The sequence below is a fragment of the Vanacampus margaritifer genome, chromosome 14 (genome assembly GCF_051991255.1).
Source record: "Vanacampus margaritifer isolate UIUO_Vmar chromosome 14, RoL_Vmar_1.0, whole genome shotgun sequence".
NCBI classification, from domain to species: Eukaryota; Metazoa; Chordata; class Actinopteri; order Syngnathiformes; family Syngnathidae; genus Vanacampus; species Vanacampus margaritifer.
The window spans coordinates 16,693,289-16,714,147 of NC_135445.1; the positions used below are offsets into that span (position 1 = coordinate 16,693,289).

Here is a 20,859-nt window from a genome sequence, read left to right on the forward strand (position 1 = left end):
GTCAAAATCTTCAACCGAATGCTACATTTCGTCCCCATGACCTACATTACAGGAATTAAATTAATAATTAATGAAGAAATGATTTTACTTGTAACTTGAAATTAGAAATAATATGTATTTTTTTGTATTATAATAATCTTAAACGCACTATTTAAAGTTTAATGTGCAAATACATAGTTTTTTTTGTGAAATGTTGTGATTAAACTAGTGTTTAAAGTAAAAACAATGATTTTACGTTTTGTAAGAAATTTAACATTTATTCTTTCAATCAAAATCGTGAGCGTTTTTTTTAGCATAAAGTTTGGTGGTGACCAATTAAATTTGCTGTAGGTATTTAAATGTAACGCACAAACATGCGCTATGTGTATTCTGATCCTCCCATGTTGGATGTGCATCAGTCACAATTATTTGTAGTATAATACAAACCCCAATTCCAATGAAGTTGGGACTTTATGTAAAACATAAATAAGTACAGAATACAATCATTTGCAATTTTGGTTTTTTTGAACGTGTTGCAGGCATTAAATTCAAAATGAGGCAATATTTGTGAAAACAAATAATAAAGTTGATCGGTTTGGACATTAAATATCTTTGTATTTATAGTGTATTCATATTCAATTGAATGTAGACAGAAAGTATTTGTATCATTGTATTCTGTTTTTGTTTTACACAACGACCCAACTGCATTAGAAATGGGCTTTGCATTTGTCTGCATTTCTAACATTTCTCAAAATAATTCCAAGGCCTTGAAAACCGAGTTAATGAGCCCCTTGAAGCTCATACGGACATGCAATTTGGGTCTCGCAAGTGCAAAGCTGATTTCCTATTCTCTTTCATTCTTTTCTGTTTTCACTTGGGTTCTGTCCTAACGCTCCTTACAGAGTTTCACCTGTATGATCTTTTTTTTCTCTTCTGTTTTCTGTCACTCTGCTTTCTCCTCTTTTTGCAACTATAAGTGGATGCTTCTCTGTCTTTTACATGTTGCTGATTCTTATGTATTTGTCCCCCTTTTTCAAATTTTTTCCTTCTATCCTCGGTTTCTGCCTTGGATTGCTTTCAGGAGCCTAATGGGGTAATGCCTGAACTTTGAGTCTTTCAGTCTGTGCTTGTCTGTCCTGTTTGGATCTTCTGTTTTCCTTCCTGCCCATCATTTACAGATTTAATCAATTTATCTTCTGCAACCTCACAGCTGAATGATTGTTTCTGCCTGACTCATATCAGTAACAACCAGAGATACTGGCACACACGTGTGTTTGTGCTATAAAAGAGAGCAATTTACCAGTTTTCCTTTTATCTGATAATGTTGGCAGCATTGACCTATTGTTCATACCTTACTGGCTGAGACAAAAATTGTACAAGCTGAGGCTTTTATAAGAGCATAAATATTGTTGCAGATGCAAAAGATGAGTGCTCCATTTAGCATACAAGAAGTCAATTAAAAGCTAAATGAAATCTATTAAGTACCATTAATATGACTAAAAGCATGCATTTTCCTAAAAAATCAAACAAAGTAAGTGCAATTTCAGGGTTTTGTCAGTATCTCTGTGACTACTAATGCACGGCCCTGCACTCACATAGTGTCATTAGTAAGTCTCAAATTGACTCATGCAGGTTATCAGACGCAAACATTTCCTCTTCATGAACCCGTCAAGCAGTCTCCCTTCCTTTCCAGCATTTGGTCGCTCTGCTCATCATCATCATTTACCTCATCAACTCTTATTTATGATGTAACAGGCTGCATTCACATTGCAAGACTTCAATGATATTTCTGACCTGTGCTACTGAATAACCATCATCAAGACTACAGTCAACTTGTTTGGCTAAATATATTTACGGACTCATGAGCAGCACAGAATGAGAATTTAATTTCCAAAATATGTTTTAATAAAATAATTTGACAATCAATACAAGCACTGGCAATGGCAACATCGTGATATCGTGATAATAAAATTGCCACAATATTGTCGTCCCATCATGTCACGATACTAAAAGCAGCACATCTGTTCAAAAGTTGAGGTTATATTCCATTTGTGTAGTTCTAGCACTCTCTGGTGGTTAGTTTATAAGTGCAGTTTAATTTGAATTAGAAATGTTTTGGCATGGTTTTCACTCATATAAATCAGTCATACCAGCAAATATTTTTTAACATCTCTGTTAAAACAGAACAAAAAATTTTTTTGCCCGCTTCAGCCGAAACCGACATTGTGAATTACATAGACCATGATACTTTGTGCCGCTGAGTCAATAGGCGCACATGACAATGACATGGCCGAGCCTATTTCTTCATCACTACTGTTATTATGTACAAAAACACAATATTGTGTTTCCCCACCCCCAATATGAGTTAAAAAAAATGTTTAACAATAGCAATATTGTTAATTTTTTTTACATCGACAACCTACCCAAAATATCGTGGTAATTATTGTATTGTAAGGTTCATCTCATGATATTTATTGTGTTCTAGTGTCGAGAGAAACATTGCAAAGGTTAATATTGAAATCTCTCTTTACCAATTTATTTAAAATCACTTTTGTTGTATGTTATTTATAGTTATTTCTATGTTTGTCTAGTGTACCTGTTTCTTAATTATTGTGGTACATACAGACACAGTATGTTTCTCACCAGCTTAATATCCATGAGTAAAACTATTACTTTAACAATCGTGTGGTGTTTAGTAAGTGCTGAGGCGCTGAAGTGGAAAAGTGTCTGCCACCCGGATAGTGATGTTACAGAGGAAAATCTGATTTTCTTCATTCTTAGTTGCAGTGTGAATGTAGTCAGTCATGCTGCACATGCTATTCATTCACAGTGTCCCTTCATTGTCAAGTATTCGGGTCATCGCCTTTACCTTTGTCACTATTTCATCTAAATCTCACATGAGTGTAAAAAGTCCATGAGTTCCTTTTCATCTTGAAGAACTTATCTCTTGTCCTTTTTCAACCAACTGTATGATGTCATAATTTGAGCAACCTTCACAACATATGGTTATCTACTTAAATATTTTATTTGGCTTAAATGTATTTTGTTCCATCCATTTGCTCTACCTTTGGTTTTTGGCATTTTAGGGGTTTGCGTGTTAATTCATTGTGTGTGTTTGTCTGCTTATCATTGCTTTTTCTCATCAGATCGCAACAAAGCGTGGCCAGGTGGGAACAGTCCTTATCTATCTTTTGCCTGTCCAAAGTCCTTTCCCTTCTTTCCTTACACATGAAGCAAACAATGCTTCTCTTATCCACATCTTCAATTTTTGTTTTGTTTTGGCCTCCATCCCAAGGTGCTTGGGATATGACCATGTGTCCCTCTTCCTTTGTAGAATAAAAATAGCTCCTTTCCCAATATTTCGACATCAGGACAAGAAGACAATATTGGGAGCTCCTTTTCCTAGCTTTCAGAAGGTCAACATGCAGTTAATTTATTAGATGAATCTCAGTCTTCTCTGAAGGCTCTGACACTAGAAACATATATTAAAGATACTGTTTATGACAGCTGTTAAATCAGGTATGTATCGGGCTGATGCTGCTGTTAGACACATCAGCAAATTATCAGTTTATCAGAAAGAAAAAAAGGAAGGAAGGTATGTGTTCACATTTATCTGCTACTGTGTTAATAGCAATTTTAGTTATCAAAATTACAAGTACACTGCAAAAACTAAAATCTTAAGTAAGATATAATTTCTTAAATTTACCCCAAATTTGCTTATTTGGATTTGACAAGTTATTTTTTTTTACTTAACATTAGATTGTCAGGCAAGATCATTGTGTTTATTTTAAGATACTTAATTATCTTATTTAATCAAGCAGTTTTGGCATTGAGTGTTAACAGCCAGTTTTAAGTACTGTGAGGATTAAAACAAGCATTGACCACATTTTAAGAGGACAACTAACCAACATCAAAGGCCCTGAACTGGGGTTTCATAAGTTTTTTTTATTTTAAGATTTTGCATAATCTAGTAATAAGATGAATGGAAAAAATATGTATATATATACAGTATATAGTATGAAAACAGCCGAGTGCAATATGGTTCATTTTGTTATATTTACTAAGCTCATTTTTCCTTGTTTCTCTACCAGCTCAGTGGTCTAGTGGTAGAGTGCCTATCCGACTTGAAGGTTGTGGGTTAAATTCCTGGCTAGGTCATGGCATAGAAAATGGGACCTGTTACCTCTGGTTCTCAGAAATTTTCAAAGTCAGCCAATCACCTCCCTGCTTGGCACACAAAAAATACTCATGTAAACAAAAAAAATAATAATTATATTTATTACAGCTTGAAAAAATTACTTGCTTTTAGTCTGAAAATACTATTTAAAAGACCCCAGCGGTTTATATGGGCCTAATATTATTTTCAAATTTTTCAAAATCGTACAGGTTTTTACGTAAGTAAAATGTGCTTTTTCTGTTGGCAGATAATTTTGCTTATTTGAAGTAATAATTTTCTTATTTAACTATATTTTTTTCTTAAAATTTTTACAGTCCTTTTTGCAGTGATAATATCTGTACTCAGTATTAAAATTGGTGAGTCCTCAAAAGCGTAAATAAATCTAAAAAAGAGTGTTATCGAAAATCCCTAACTTAAATCATTAATACACAAACAGGTTATGATTAAACGTGTGCATGATTCACATGTGCATCCCATTTTACTGAGGCATTTGCTTCTCTGAATAGACATCAACTCAGGAAGGCTCCCACTCTGAGTGGTGACGACTTTCCATACCTGGATCCTAGATTATTTTAGCAAACACTGCTGACCTTCTGAAAGCTATTGGGAGACTGTTGTTGCCATCCCTGCGTGTTAAGGTCCTTGAATAACAAGAGCTGGCATTGTCTTTTCAGCTTGCATGCCCGGGTAGTTGAGTAATGTGAGCATGAGAAGTGCATGTAGACTGTAGCTGAGGGAGGAGAATGGTGGAACCACGCTTCTCCCTTTCCTTGAGCCTACAGTACCTTTGAACCATGTGTTACAACACATAGAACTACCATCTTTAATTGAGTATTTTCGTAGTGTTGTTGGTCGGAATATTGCGATAGTCGATGAAGAATTTGAGGTGTGGGCTTGGGTGTTTTTTTTTTATTATTTACACGTCAAGTTTTTTAGAGCAGTCAGGCCAATGTAGAAATGTCAGGTGGCATAACAGTTCCACTGTCAATGTTGCAAGTTACTGGGACGCCATCTGATGGAAAATTCATTGTGATAACTTGGGTTGTGTAATGCAATGCAGTGCGTCGCCTGCTATGTTCCCAGTGGCGCAGAACTACAAAGGAAATAGAAACTTAATATTCGCTGGGACAATTTCGCCATCAAAACCAGAACAGGACTTGCAAATGTCTCTCTCGCCCTGCTGCTCCTTGCTGTTGGCTCCGGCCAGCATCTTGTCATAATGTCACAGATATTGAGAAACTCTCGAGGCCATGAGCGCATTAATCCTACCTGTAGTATATATGCTTGTCATTATTATTATTATATTTTGTTTATGTTTTATGTTTTAATAGCCCTAATGTTCTTTCAGACACATTATTGGGTTAGGGACGTTTATTTTTGTTTTATAATGTTTTACTATTGTTATTATTTAACCAAACCCTTAAGAAGAGAGAGAAATTAAGTGAAATGTAATGTTTTGAAGAAAGCACACAAAAGGGTGCATTTGCCTGATTTGTTGTAAGTTGGGCTCACCTTGGAGAACTATTGTAATTTCTGCCCCACCAAACTGGAAATTTTTGCGTAAAAGCTGTTTGTTTGTTTGTCAGGTATTGTTTCAAATGAGAATAACTGACATGCTAACTTGCTAACAGTTGATATGCCAAAGACACTTTCACAGGAATTTTACATTGTGTCCTGTAGGCCTATAACCGGATGCTATTTTTAATGGATTTGATTATTCAAATTTTCCTTAAGCGTGGATGTGAGTATGAGTGGACTGACTGGCAGCCATTCCAAATGAATGGATAGAATAAGTATGGGGTATAATAATATGAATTGCTTTACAGTATTTATGCGTCACATTTCTTTAACTACTATTACAGTAGTGCAATTACAAGTAGTGCACTTTTCCACTAACATATAACAAAATTACCTGAAAATCAACTGTAAACATTTCTAAGTAAAGTCACAGACCTTAAGCTACAATTTTACTTCTAAATCACAACTTTAATTAATACTTGTACTCATGTATAGGGACTGTTTTATATAGGCACATTTCTACATTCTCATGTACTTTAGATTTGCACATCTGAATTTCAGATGAGAAAATTCAATCAGGCGCAATAAATGCATGTGTGACTGTAATTTTAATTACATCTAGCTCTTCCCCACTGTTCTTGGCTAACATCAGTCTTTGAGTGAGATACAGTTCAGATGTACACAATTTTATCAGGATCAGCGCATACACGACTAGAACATTAAAGGTGCAGCATTAACTAAAGACTCATGGTGGTGGTTCTTGCAAAGAAGCTTTTACCTTAACCTCAAGAGGTTGATTCTTTGCTCTACTCTAGTTTTTTTTGCCCTCAACATTTCGATGTTATTCTACAGAAACCTGGCTAAAGTGTTAGTGAATGCTACAATTGGAGTGTTACCTCATTCTTGCATGAAAGTGGTACAAATGTCTAATCATACAATATCATTTACTAGCAGTGTTTGCAAGCAGAGGACAAAGTCTAGAAAAAAAAGAAAGTTTGTACACAATATTTTTGAAATATGAATATGAACACTGTATGGAGGATTGCATGGATGTCTCCAATTTGTGACAAATTACATCAAATTGACTTTGCACTGCTAATGTAAAATCTTCCTGGTTGCTGTAGAATAACATTGTATAACCCTCACTTAACTGTATTTCGCTACTAACAGATCATAAGCAGGTCCGCCTTGTTTGTAGTATTTACTTGATGTACTGCAGTCAGCCACACGTAAGAGGATGGAGGCGTGAAAGGGTTAAATGGTAATGGCTTACTCAGCATCTCACAAATTTACTGTCCTCTCCATCTCCACAGAGGGACAAAAGGCAAGGACATCAACACCATTAAGTCCCTGAGGGTCCTCAGAGTCTTGCGGCCACTCAAAACCATTAAACGTCTGCCCAAACTAAAGGTACAGTAACCCAATCTGTAACTCAGCAAGCTAATTCAGGACAAAACAAATGGCAAGAACTGGCAGCGGTAGTGTGTGTGTGGGTTAACAACTTGCAGTATACACATGATTGATTTCAACAGTGTGTAAACATTTTCAACATTTTCCACAAAGGTACAATTTTTCTAGAAATTCAATATTTGAATACTCAATCAAGACATATTCTATTATTTTTGGTCCAACTCTGTGGTATGCTATGCTATGCTATGCTATGCTATGATATGCTATGCTATGCTATGCTATGGTGTGGCTTTCTGGCAAAGCCTTTTTGCTCACAACAAGATCATCTCTGGAGAGAAGCTAATAGCTGTAATATGGGTGTGGCTTTCTGTTTGGATGACTGCGCTGTTTTATTTTCTTTCAATATTGTTATGAGTTTGAATATAGGAATTCACCTGCAGGGTTGTCTTGCAACATATACTGGAATGTTAATTAAATTACAATGTTAAAAATAGTCATCTCTGAGTGAAATGACAGCCATGGGCAGCATGGTTAGCAAATCTGTCTCACAGTTGAGAGGTCCTGAGTTTGAGTTTATTTGAACGTGAAAAAAGAAGAAAATAATACAAATTAAAAAAATTACCTTCAAACCTTGACTCAGGCTTTCCTGTGCGTAGTTTGCATGTTTTCTCCGTGCTCGTTCGCAAAACATGTTACATGATTTGAAAAGTCAACATTTTCAATTAATGCAGGGAAAAGTCCAACATTTCAGTAAGATATATGTATGAATTTTAAATAGTTACTTTTTAGAACAAGCAGCAGCACATTGTGCTGAAGCTACTTTTTGTGTCATTGGAAATGTTGGGGTAAGCACCTTCATTCATTAGCCTGGTTTCTTTATCATCTCACCACATCTTTGTCTGTTCCATTTCCTTCAGCTTGAAGTATCGTAGATATCCGGCTCAGGATGGATGTATGCTATGAGGCAAATTATTACTTACTGTGGCTTCTGTGTGGATTGTCTTGTTAAAAATGGTCTGTTTTGCTCTATATCGTATAACACTCACATGACAGTGTCGCTCCAATGTGTGAATGCTGAAAATCATTTTTTTGTATAGAAGACTTGAAGCTCAGAGGAGTAACTAAAGAAGAGCGGCTAAGCAAAATGGAGGCTGGCAGGCTAACATGTTTTTTTTTTTTTCATAACAGAATGATGGGCGGGCTGTTAGAAAACGGGAGATATATACTTGGCTCATTCAATATAAAAAATGTGATTGTGATCATCCATGCATAAGACCATTTATGAGCTGGATTGCGTAGATGTCACAATGTATACGCAAAGCATTTAATCTCACAAAACACCCAACACAAGCTTAGCAGAACTCAGAGGACAAACGTCGATGGACTAAATGTGCCGTGCATCCAGGCTGCCTCCTTATTACTGACATTTGTGTTTTCCATTTTGCAGGCTGTGTTCGACTGTGTTGTAAATTCCCTGAAGAATGTTCTCAACATCCTCATCGTCTACATGCTCTTCATGTTCATCTTTGCTGTTATCGCTGTGCAGCTTTTTAAAGGCAAATTCTTCTACTGCACTGATGAGTCCAAGGGACTAGAGAAAGACTGCAGGTAGGTACACTATTTAGAGTCTCTGTTTACTGGGTGAAAGGCAAACTCTAATTCAAAGTCTGCAATCTTCATCATGAGCCAGAATTGCTTTTTCCTTCTTTTTTTTCTGTCTTTCTTGATTTGAACGAAGCCTCTATTTTTTCCCGTTTCTCCAAGGGGTCAGTTTCTGGACTATGACAAAGTGGAACGTGGACGTGATGTGGAAGCTCAACCCAGAGAGTGGAAGAAGTATGAGTTCCACTACGACAACGTTCTCTGGGCCTTCTTAACGCTTTTCACCGTCTCCACAGGAGAGGGCTGGCCTCTGTAAGTCAGGATAATCATCATATTCACGCTGCATATTATAGTTGTTCATGATCAAGAACCAAAGTACAAACCAGTGATGCAGATATTTAACATTAGTTGTGCCCAGTTGTGAGTACATCGAGACGAGATGAAATCCAATTCATTTTTCCTGTGTTTATGATTCAATCAATGGTCCAAATGTGTCAATCGTGTAGTCGGTGCCCGAATTAATACATTCATCATAATCATCACCACCATCAAGATCCACCTACGGCTGTTAGCCTTTTTGTTGATTTTAGTTACATGAAGGAAAAAGTAATCAATTTACCTAATTACAGTTGTCACGATCACCTTAAGTCAAACTCTACTAATAGGCAGTGGCAATGCAATCACTTCAAACCAGGAGAAAAGCTTTGCTTGTTAAAAAATATTTTTATGTGAAAGTCTGAACCAACAGTAACTATGACACCAGCTCACCAGTGAGCAATATTATCACAAAGAAATGCAGTTCAATTGAGCTCCATCTGGTGCACTTTGGAATGCTTGAAACATTATCTGACTATATTTTCATTGCAGAGTTTAGGTCAGATTTTTCACCAAAGTGTTGACTGTCGATGTACAGTGAGTCCTGTATTTACAGTATTGTATGTCACAAGAGTACACCCTTCACATTTTGTTGCCGATATTTAATTATATATTTCCATTGAAAAACACTAAAGAAATAACACTTTGACACACCTTATATAAAAGTCTGAATTTATTGTTCACTCAAAATACTGCCATTAATAGCTAAACCCCTGGCAACAAAATTGAGTACAACTCTAAGTGAACATGTTCAAATTTAGCACAATTAGCTATTTTTAACTCTCTTACAGGAATTGTGTCCTGCGGTCTGATGAAATCAATATGCAATTATTTGGTTCAAATGGTATCAAGTGTATATAGCAGCAGCCAGGTGAGGAGTGAGAGTAAGTAACAACTGTACCTTGCCTACATTCAAGCATAATAGTTGAAGTGTCATGTTCTGGAGCTGTATGAGTACATCTCTGGGACATCCTCCAACAAATGGTGAAGGAGAGTAACATGGTCTCAAATATCCGCCAGCCCCGTGACATCATTGAGGAAGTGGATGAGGATTCCAGTGGAAAACTGGTTCAGGTGAACTCCTTGCCCAAGAAGGATAAGGCAGTCCTGGGAAAAAAAGTCTGGCCACACAAAATATTGACACTTAAGGCATTTTCACTTAGAGGTGTACTCACTTTTGTTGCCAGCAGTCTCGCTATTAATGGTTCTATTTTGAGTTATTGTGAGTGAACAATACATGTATGTTGATTACTTTTCACCAGAGGTGGCAAATCCAGGTCCAGAAAGTAAAAAACATTCCACAGTTTGGCTTTAGCCTCAGGTGCTAGCTAGTTAGCTAGCTCCCTAGCAGGTAAACGAACACCATGGGAGCTAGCTAGGGAGCTAGCTAGCAGGGTTTTTACTTCTGGGTCCTGGATTTGCCACCTCTGCTTTTCACTGTGTCAAAGTGTCACTTTTACAGTGTTGCCCCATGAAAACATAAAATTCAATATATGCAGAAATGTGACGGGTGTACTCACTTTCATGACATACTATAGTTCTGCCCTTGAGATATAATATTGTGGTTGGTACCCCAGTTGAAGGTTCTAAAAAGTGGTGCTGTAAGAATCAATTAGTGACAAAGTGATTAGAATTGAAGTCTCAGTGACAAGCTCCTCTTTTTGTTAGACCACACATTATTGACTGCCTTTATCTCGTGCAAATTATAAATTGATCCAAACATTCTTTTTTGCCCCCCAATTATATCATTAGAGGACATTTGACAAAATTTTGCGGGTCCATTTTTCATCATTCGTCATCGCCACTCTGTAATTTTTGTAAGCCCAACCAAACTGTATTTGTCAGTCCGATTTTAACCACGCTTCCGTTATCATTCCGTCACCACTATTTTAGAACCAACAAACAGAGGTGGGCATACCATCGGTACTGTCTGTAAGTCTGTCACTCGGTATTCGTCATCAAAACGGGTGTCAGTTATTGACGTACTGACGACTACACTGACGGACCACTTCCATCGGTGCTTAGTCGGGTTTTTTTTTTTTTTAAGGTTCTCATCATTCTTTAGAAAAATGGCCGTCCATCAGGTGTGACGGAATGCGCACCTCTGCAATATCATCATGAAGTGTATTTTGAATTTTTGCCTTTACATGCCTACTTTGTACTGTATGAATTTAAGTGCTTTGCAATCAATGTGTCTGTTATCTGTCTAAAGCCTTACTCAATTTGCATAAGTCAGAAAGTAAGTAAGCACTTATAAGTGAGAGTTTAGCTTATCTCCTTTTGTGACGGGCAACAGATTAATTGAAAATGTAGAAAGAATGATTAGTCATTTATTGAAAATTACCTAGACTCATCTGTTTTTTGTTTTTTTTTAGATTATAAAGCAGTCTTCGCTCAATCAATCTAAATCTCATTATTCTCTTTCAGGGTACTGAAGCACTCAGTGGATGCCACCTACGAGGACCAGGGCCCCAGTCCAGGTTTCCGGATGGAGACGTCCATCTTCTATGTGGTGTACTTTGTGGTGTTCCCTTTCTTCTTCGTCAACATATTTGTGGCTTTGATTATCATCACCTTTCAAGAGCAGGGAGACAAAGCCATGTCTGAGTGTAGCCTGGAAAAGAATGAGGTATGAGAATGATGTTTTTTTTATATGCTTGTCGACATGCAATGAGAGACCGTTTTTCATGTCTCGACTGTAGTATTCATGCTTTGCTAAAGGCACACTGCTCTTGTGTCATAAATGCTTCATGGGAAAAAAAAATTTCAAGACAAATGAATTTGGCTATCAGAATTGAACACAAACCAAATTGCAAATTGAGGTTTGTTTCTATGCTCTTTCGTCACCGCTACACAGTGACTTTGATTGAGGCTCATTTTGTCTTTACATTAATTGCTTGTGATCACAGAGCATTTGTAGTCTCATTTTTTTCCTCATTTTTATTATATAACGCTTAAAAACATATTTTGAGACAAGCCGTCTGCCTCTCTTGGTCTTAAATTCTGATTGATTTTATGCTGGTTGGAGTAAAGCCCCTTCTGCTCAAAAGAATTGCACAGAATTTGTGTTGTGTCTCATTATCAGAGGGCTTGCATTGACTTCGCCATAAATGCCAAACCGCTGACAAGATACATGCCGGAGAACAAGCAGTCCTTCCAGTATAAGATGTGGAAATTTGTGGTGTCGCCTCCATTTGAATATGCTATTATGACTTTAATTGCCCTCAACACTGTGGTGCTGATGATGAAGGTGAGTTATAATTCCTCAAAGAAAAAAATACATTGCACAAACGTAAGACTAGAGCTGCCCTGAAAAAAGATTTACAAAAGATTATGTCACAATAGTTACGACCTATACAGCCACATGACAAAATTGATGTTTTAAATATGTTTAATGCAAAATTGGCCTATCACTGATATCCAAATTTTAACAGTGCAGTTTTTGGAGAAATCTCTTCTGTAAGTGAAAATGACTACTAGTGCCCAAATTCCTTTTGTTTGAAGGTCAGTGTTTCCTGTGACAAGCGAGGAAAAGAAACATGGCACCAACTTGTCTCTAAAACTGAGAACTGACTAACTCTGAAAATATTAAAATTACATTTCAGAAGTTAAAATCTGCTTTCAAAAATGTTATTCTGAAATTGAACTTGCAGGGTAATTAAAAAATAATCCGCCAAAATCATCACATAAATCAATTTGATATGTACATATATGAGTGGTTATTAACCTGGGTTCAATCGAATCCCGGGGGTTCGGTGAGTCTGTTAAAGGGATTCGGCAGAGATCAAGAAACACACTCGACTCTAATTATTCGTGATGATACGCCCTCTTTTGCCATCATTGGCTGCAAGTAATCACACTACATTGCTTGGCCTATCTGTGCTGCAGGGAATTTGGTGCACTCAGTAGTCGACTTGAGGCTATTGTGATGGTATGTCGCGTGCTTTTTTTGTTATTGTAATCCTTCATATTATGTCAAGCAAAAAAAGGGAAAAAAGTGGTACGACGAATAAGTGCATAACTACTGTATGTCTTGAATTTTAAGGGGTGGGGGGGGGGGGGGGGGGTCAATAAAGAAGGGTTCAGTGAATGTGCATCTGAAAAGGGTTTGTTACCTCCAACAAGGTTAAGAACTACTGATATACGTATACAACAACAGATCTATTGATACTTTTATTTATTTTTAAACCCAACCAAGAAATAATGGCTGGCTGTTTTACTGAGATTTATTTTTTGGCAACAGAAATAGCCTGTATTCTTTGTGTAATATTTATAGTGTGATAGTTTGCCATTATTACAGTAAATTATGTACGCAGACTATCATCCATTGCGGAGCCCTGGGATAAAGGATCATGAGTGAAGCATTTGAAAATATACCAGACTAGGCAGTGCATACATCACAAAATTTGTTTGACAAATTGCTGCAGTTTAAGTTCAGATCGAGGATCCTCCATTCTCCCCTTGCACCACTGGGCATTGTAATGTTGCAGATTCTAAGCACATTAGTTGTTCCTCGAAATCTTTCATCAGCCACCATCCATTTATGTGCCTTTTGCCTTTCCTCCTCAGTTTTATGGAGCACCGGACCTATACGAGTCCATGCTGAAATACTTGAACATCGTCTTCACTGCCCTCTTCACTCTAGAGTGCATCCTTAAGATTATTGCCTTTGGTCCACTGGTGAGAATGTGCTCCTTTGCACTCGGCAAACACTCTATCTTTATTTATTTATTTATTCTTAATCAACATTTTTCTCTGTTTCAACTGTAAAAATTACTGCAACCCCAAAGAATGCTAAAATCATCAGCTCTTTTTGATCTGCAGTCTCTAGTGGTGAATCTTACGAAAACTGAGCAAATTAGGAAAGAGTCACAAAGTACTACTTAGGGAAATATTATTGTAAAATCCTGAGTTCAGGTTTCTAATTTAAGGCAAAGGCGTAAAAACACTCATACCAATAAGCACAGCTAAGGAGGCAAGGATGCAAAGACACAATACATTGCCTTCCCCACATGGAGCCATCTGGTCGACACGAGGTGTTTCATCTCAAGCGTAGTTCCATTTCTTAATTTGCTTTTCTTACACCAGTTACCTCCACCTGTTTTGTTGCAGCTTGCGCTCAGCCGCTCCCTCTAGGAACCGTATCTATGACGCCAGACTCTACTTTTGTATAGCATTTGCTAGTCACTGCATATAAAAGTTGACTATTTTTATTTTAATGACAATCTAACAGAACCTAATGCATGTTTCAAGAACAGAATCATAAGGATTGCAGTTGCGAGCTCGCGGTTAGATTCTGCAGATGATAGATTCCATGTGATATTTTTTATATTTATTATTATATATATATTTTTATATTTTTAGATTTAACGGAACTTGTTTGTGTTTTAGAATTACCTGAAAGCAGCCTGGAATGTTTTTGACTTTGTGACTGTGTTGGGAAGCATAACAGACATCCTGGTGACAGAGATTAAGGTAAGAGCAACACGTCATCGACTTCTGCCTCACGTTCACTAATCCCTCAACGGCAACATGAGCGTTATGTGCTGTGTCTGTTTGTTCACAAGTGGTAGATAACTAGGTACATTTGTGATCAATAATGAGTTCTTGATCCTAAAAGTTATAGTGTGTAGAATTTAGTGCCATCGAGTGCTGAACTAATAGAATGCAACGATTATGAAGCTAGCGAACTTCAGTGCCTCAGAGAGACTACACATCACAAGCCTACCACCAATTATTAGCAATTATTATTTGGAGTGAGCAAGCAGGAGCTAGCGTGAGCAGCTAACAAGCGCAAGCTAGCAAGAACTCGCTGTAACTGGAACGGCTAACGAGAGGCTAATGGGAGAAGCTAGCGAAAGCAAAGCGGAGGTAAACAGGCTATGTAATATTGGCGATTGGCTATTAGAGATTAGATTGAAAAAAATATACGATGATATGATTGAACATATTTTTTTTGCATACTATTGAAATTAATAGTGTTTTTTTAATGAATGAATTATTATATATTTAAAAAAAATTATATATAATTATAATACACACTTTTCCTTTTAGGCAATTTTTACATGGTGAATAAAAGATAAAAAATTCAGCTTTGCATTTCTTTACATGAGTATGAACGAATCAAATAGCACATGGTTCAGGTTTTCTATAACTTAGACCTTCCCGACCACCTAATGATAAAAAGTGTCCAACATTTATTTACTACTGTATGGCATCCTCTAGTCAAGCAGCTACTTGAGAACTGATGCTCGTGATGGGCCAATTGATGGAATGGAGGACTGAGGCAGGTTATTGTGGCTTTCTATGTGTCAGATCTATCTTTGTGTGCCTTCCTCATCATGTGATTGTTGGTCTGTGCTCTGTCTCTTTTCTCTCACGTTCCTTTCTCTGTTTCTCTTGTCACTTTCTCCATCATCTGCTATGTCTTTCCTGGCGCCTGTGCCCTCTGCCCCTCGTGTCACAACTGACACAGACGGTAAGTGGCTTTCCTTGTCGGCTGCTGATTCTTTCATTTTTCCTTCCAGTGGTTTGTTTTTTCTTGCTTGAAAAAGTCAAGTTTTCTTAATGTGACACATTGCTGAGACTAAAGAGAGATGACGGTGTGATGGATCCCAATGTGATAAATGTAATCAGGGAGCTTTTAATATTTAAGAACACTGCTAAAATAATTTTGGTTTTGTTTATAGTCTAATTTTGACTAGTGGATGATGTTGAGTTTTGTACTACAATGTTATGTTGAACTGTTGTTTGATTGATTATTACTATCAGAGGTGGGCGTGTCAATGAATTTTGATGGTCCGTCATTCGTCAACGGTCAGGACACCCATCCGACATTGTTTCAAGCAGAACCAAATTGTAATTGTCAATCCGTCATTATTTTAACCACACTTCCATCATCGCTAAATTAGAGCCTATATTTTAGGACCATCAGTAAATTTCACTGGTCCATCACTTATTGTGATCTACCGGTGAGTCTTGAAATAATATTTTTCAAATAAAAAAAACTATTCAGTTACACAACCAGCTCAAATTAAGTATTAAAAATGAGATTTTCTTACATTTTGCAGTTCCAGAGTTCTCCTCCTCGTCCAAGTTTATTTGCGGACTTCAGCCTTTTCATTTTCTGTATTGGTTACCTCCGCTGTAGTCTATATTCTCCCAAACTATATAGTCTATATTCTCCCAAACTAAGGCATATGAACCACATTTCACCACAATAGAAGTAGAACACAGTTGTATTTATTTATTTTCTCAATAGACGATCTACGATAAAGTTTGGGGTAAACAGTCTAGACACATTTAAATGAAAACAAAGAATTGGGAATTACAAAAAACTGCTCTTTACAACAGCTTTTGCTCATCCGCCATGTTTTTCCACGTGGACAAAGTTATGGACGTACAGTAACCTGGGCTGCTAAAGCTGCCATAGTGAGAAGTGAAACCAATTGCGGCCATTTTACGTTGCCACTCGCTAAGCTCACCTAACTTGAAAACATGGATTTCCCTGCGGCGTTTTCACATTATTTTCTGTCTCTACGGTGAAAATGCCGCCGTGTGTGGCATACAGTTGAACCAATAAATATGAAACGGGAGTCTGTCAGTTGGTACTGACCCGTTTTTTGACGATTACAAAAAACTGTGTTAGTCCGTCAATTTTCAAAATGTCCCATCAATCACCAACAAAACGTGTGTCGGTCATTGACGAACCTTCCGTCAGTATTAAGGGAATACCCACCTCTGGTTATATTGTATTTACAAAATAATAATAATAAAGTAATCTCACCTACAATGATCTTAACAATCATGATGCTAATGAGGTGAATTACAGTTTTCCTTGAAGGTTTACATACACTAGGGGTATATGTCATTTTGGTGACAATTCATAGCATTTTTGTATCTTTAAGCAACGTTTAGCTTTTGTACATTTACAGTTGTGGTCATAAGTTTACATACCGCAAGGGTGTGTAAACTTTCAAGCACAAATGTAAGTTGTATGTCATTTATTTCCATGATTACCCTGGATCATCTACTTCATCTATTTTTAAGATAGCAATAGTATTAACATTGTGCTTTTATATTTTGCACAGCTATTTGAAAATTTACCATGCACAATGTTTTTTTCAATGTTTATTTCACACATACATTGTTGGTATGTAGCGTATATGCGGTCTTGTCATTTGCTGGCTTCCCAATTTCTGGTTTAAAAAAAGATGTTCTTGTTGATTTGCTGTATATTATTCTCAGTAGCTTGAAGGTAATGCACACTTTGCAAATGAAAGGAAAGCCCTTTTGTCCTGAGGTTGTTTCTCTGTGAACGTTTTCCTGTTCCAATTCATCTCCTCCAGGACAAGATGATTAACCTGAGCTTCCTGAGGCTGTTCCGAGCGGCCCGGCTCATCAAACTGTTACGGCAGGGCTACACCATTCGCATTTTGTTGTGGACGTTCGTGCAGTCCTTCAAGGTAAACAAACAAACCCAAGGCAGATTGTATGGAGTTATAGCTAGACGTTCAAAATGCAGATAATGCAGGCGAGTATTTATTCCTAAAGATAAGAAAATTAGCTCTTCTCTGATTTAATTTGAGATAAACATCACAAGTATCAGAGAAACAGGAGGCTAAAAAGGTTGTAGAGGCACACTGCAAACTCTGTTTACTACAAAAAGTTACAAACTAGCTCTGACAAGGCTGCAGATGGATTTTCACTTGATGTTGGTTTTCCGTTATAAATCCCTGAAGACATGTCAAGATAAATGCAAAACGCCAGGCTCCAGCTGAGAATTTATAGCCGGTTTAATGTCAGTGGTGAGAGCTTTTATGCAGAAAGAAAATGGACAGTAACTGCAGTGTTAAAAGGTGGCTATTTAATTACAGCAAATGTTTGCCTCTTCCTAAATTGATATTTAAAAGAATCCAAACAGGTAAGGTTGAATGTTTTTGAGGTTGTAAAACAAGACTGGTAGATACAGGAGGTTGCTTCTCATAACTTGCAGAGTCAGTCAGATTTGTTTGTGTTGCAAAAAGTGTTGGCATTGGTATAACTGTAAAATGGAGACAGAAAATCAGAACCTTGTACTCAATTGTACTCTGTATGTGTAGTACTGCGTAGATGTGTGATGTTCCATCTGTTTGTGTTTGTAGGCCCTGCCATATGTTTGCCTGCTCATTGCAATGCTCTTCTTCATCTATGCCATCATCGGAATGCAGGTGAGTTGTTGCATACCAGACGCCAACATGCATGTCGGTTTGGACGTTCCTCTTCATTTTCTTTATCCTCCAATAAGAAACCATTGAGATCAACACATTTCCTCATTCGTGTGACCTAGGCTATGATCTATCTGTACTTTTTTAGTCTTCATTCTACATGTTTAATCTTTTGAGAGGGAAATAGATATAATGAGGTTGATAAATATTCACACCTTTTTCATAACCGAAACAGTACAATACATATTTAAAACAAAATGTTTTTTGCTGCACTTACAGTGTGTGTCACATAGCTGTTCAGACTCCTTAACATTTTTCTTTATTGTGCTTCAAACAATCAATTAAAAACGCCAGTGTTGCTTTGCGCTATAATACTCAAGGACTCTTGCCTTGTTTTAATTTTAGATGAAGTTGTCGTCAATAAGATTCAGAACCCTTTTTTCGTGCCGAGCGCAAGTCTAGCGCAAAGCACAATCTAACTGTGTGCATGGTTAGAGTTTTCTTTCCTTTGGTATTTTCCTTTGCACAGATAGAATTGAGTGTATATGGGTATTTGCGCCATTGTGAGATGCATTGCAACGGACTCCCGGCCAATCAAAAGCGGCTCCCTTGTTCCCATGAAAATCAGGGTGGTGGAAGCGTAGACATGCTTTACATTGCAGAAGCCGAAATTGACTCACTGTTTAACTGCAAGATGTCCACCACCTGCACCGCCATTTAGACCCGCGAGTCTAAAATCAAGTCTACTTTTGGTCACCAAATTGCAAGATGCGCTGGGGGTGCGGCAGAGAGGCATAGTGCATCCATCAAATTCACAAACGCTAAACTAAACTTGCCACTGCGCAAAAATGATGATGTGCCCGTTTTTATTTTAGCTCAGTATTGTTCATTCGGTAATCTCACTGATTCGACATTTTATCATCATTGCTCTCTCTCTCTTTTTCTTTTTTTTTGTACGTGCGTGATTTTGTGCGGGTGTGTGTGCATGTGTGTGCGCGTGTGAGTGTGTACTCATTAATTCACCTAAAACCTATTAAAAATTCCATACCCTTCACCTAAACCGAATATTTCAGAATCCAGCTAGAGTCGTAAGGTTGTCAGAGACCCGAGGAAGGATCAAAGAAAAGAAAGGAAAGTGAAATCCAGCACCGACCAGACATCACCTACTACTCACTGGGTTACCAACCAGAATCTTTCACCAACCCCAGAAACATCTAAATTCCAACAAATTAGGGAGCCCTCAAGAGACCAAAGGAAAGACTGAGGAAAGGAAGGATAGATGAAGCAGAGTGAGATCCACAGACATCAGCCTCCACCGCTTCAACGACCAGAGGACGAAGCAGATTGTGTTTTGATAGATGCTGGTGTGGTGGATCATGAAAACCTCCACCAAAGAGGGGAGCCATCGACCCCGGCCAGGACAAAGCAAGCACAACCCCCCAGGGCCTCCCAGGCCACGGATGTGCCCGTTTTTACGTCAAGCACACAGGGTCAACAAAATAGGGCCTTCAGTATTAAAAGTTACATTGCTGAATAGATCCACGATGATCCACATTTTTAAAAACTTCAGAAAACAACTTTAAAAGCAGTGTTGCCCATTTAACTCATTCACTCCCAGTCATTTCCACTGAAGCAACCCCCTTCGCTCCCGGCTGTTTTACTGTATTTTGACTGATTTTGAAAGTCCCACAGAATATTGTGTTCTATTGCTATGAAAACATGGAACCAACCAAAAGAAACATTAGAAAACACTGGGAAAAACAGCTTATTAACATGGCCCTGGCTAATCTCTTATACTCTGCTGCCACCTGCTGGCCGTTTTTGTAATAACTAACTACCATTGCTTTAGGCCACATCTTCATGTCAGAAGCTGCATTAATGCCTTCTGTGTGCTCTTGCATAAAAAAAAAAACATAAGGCACGTAATAAATATGTTTTGGGGAGTGAAGGGCAAAGTATTAAAAAACGAATGTACCCGTTTTTGGGTTTGAATGAGTTAAGATGATTCCCTCCTGTTACAGGTGTTTGGAAACATCGAGCTGAATGAGGAAACCGCAATAAATCACCACAACAACTTCCAGACCTTTTTCCAGGCTTTAACGCTTCTCTTCAGGTGAGCACACGCTCATACTCCAAACATGCTGACACAATCATAAATGTTGCACAGGGTTCACAGTGTGTGTCTTTGCATTGTATTTGTTATGCATTTTGCAGGAGTGCCACTGGTGAAGCATGGCATGAAATTATGCTTTCATGTCTCAGTAATCGGTCATGTGACAAACTCTCAGGAACTGCAGGGAAAGACTGTGGAAGCGACTTTGCCTACTTTTACTTTGTCTCCTTCATTTTTCTCTGCTCCTTCTTGGTCAGTACTCTTGTGTAATGTTAAACACATTAACTCATGACCTTTTTTTGATTGCTTCCACACATTTGATATCCCTTCACTAGATGCTAAACTTATTTGTTGCCGTCATCATGGACAACTTTGAGTATCTGACCAGGGATGCCTCCATCTTGGGTCCTCATCACCTGGATGAGTTCATCCGCGTATGGGCAGAGTATGACCCTGCTGCATGGTAGGTGCTGCCTTCA

The 20,859-nt window shown here is 37.7% G+C and overlaps 1 protein-coding gene across 1 annotated transcript in view; it reads left to right on the top strand.

Annotated features, from left to right (window-relative positions):
- cacna1bb (calcium channel, voltage-dependent, N type, alpha 1B subunit, b) overlaps positions 1 to 20,859 on the top strand; it is a 170,358-nt gene that overhangs the window by 114,701 nt on the left and 34,798 nt on the right. Inside the window, exons 28-39 of the mRNA XM_077585553.1 lie at positions 6,988 to 7,084; positions 8,532 to 8,692; positions 8,849 to 8,998; positions 11,489 to 11,690; positions 12,147 to 12,311; positions 13,631 to 13,741; positions 14,453 to 14,536; positions 17,410 to 17,526; positions 18,205 to 18,270; positions 20,289 to 20,380; positions 20,482 to 20,632; positions 20,716 to 20,843. Of these exons, the coding sequence (XP_077441679.1) occupies positions 6,988 to 7,084; positions 8,532 to 8,692; positions 8,849 to 8,998; positions 11,489 to 11,690; positions 12,147 to 12,311; positions 13,631 to 13,741; positions 14,453 to 14,536; positions 17,410 to 17,526; positions 18,205 to 18,270; positions 20,289 to 20,380; positions 20,482 to 20,632; positions 20,716 to 20,843 (1,524 nt within the window). The remainder of the gene's footprint in view (positions 1 to 6,987; positions 7,085 to 8,531; positions 8,693 to 8,848; positions 8,999 to 11,488; positions 11,691 to 12,146; positions 12,312 to 13,630; positions 13,742 to 14,452; positions 14,537 to 17,409; positions 17,527 to 18,204; positions 18,271 to 20,288; positions 20,381 to 20,481; positions 20,633 to 20,715; positions 20,844 to 20,859) is intronic.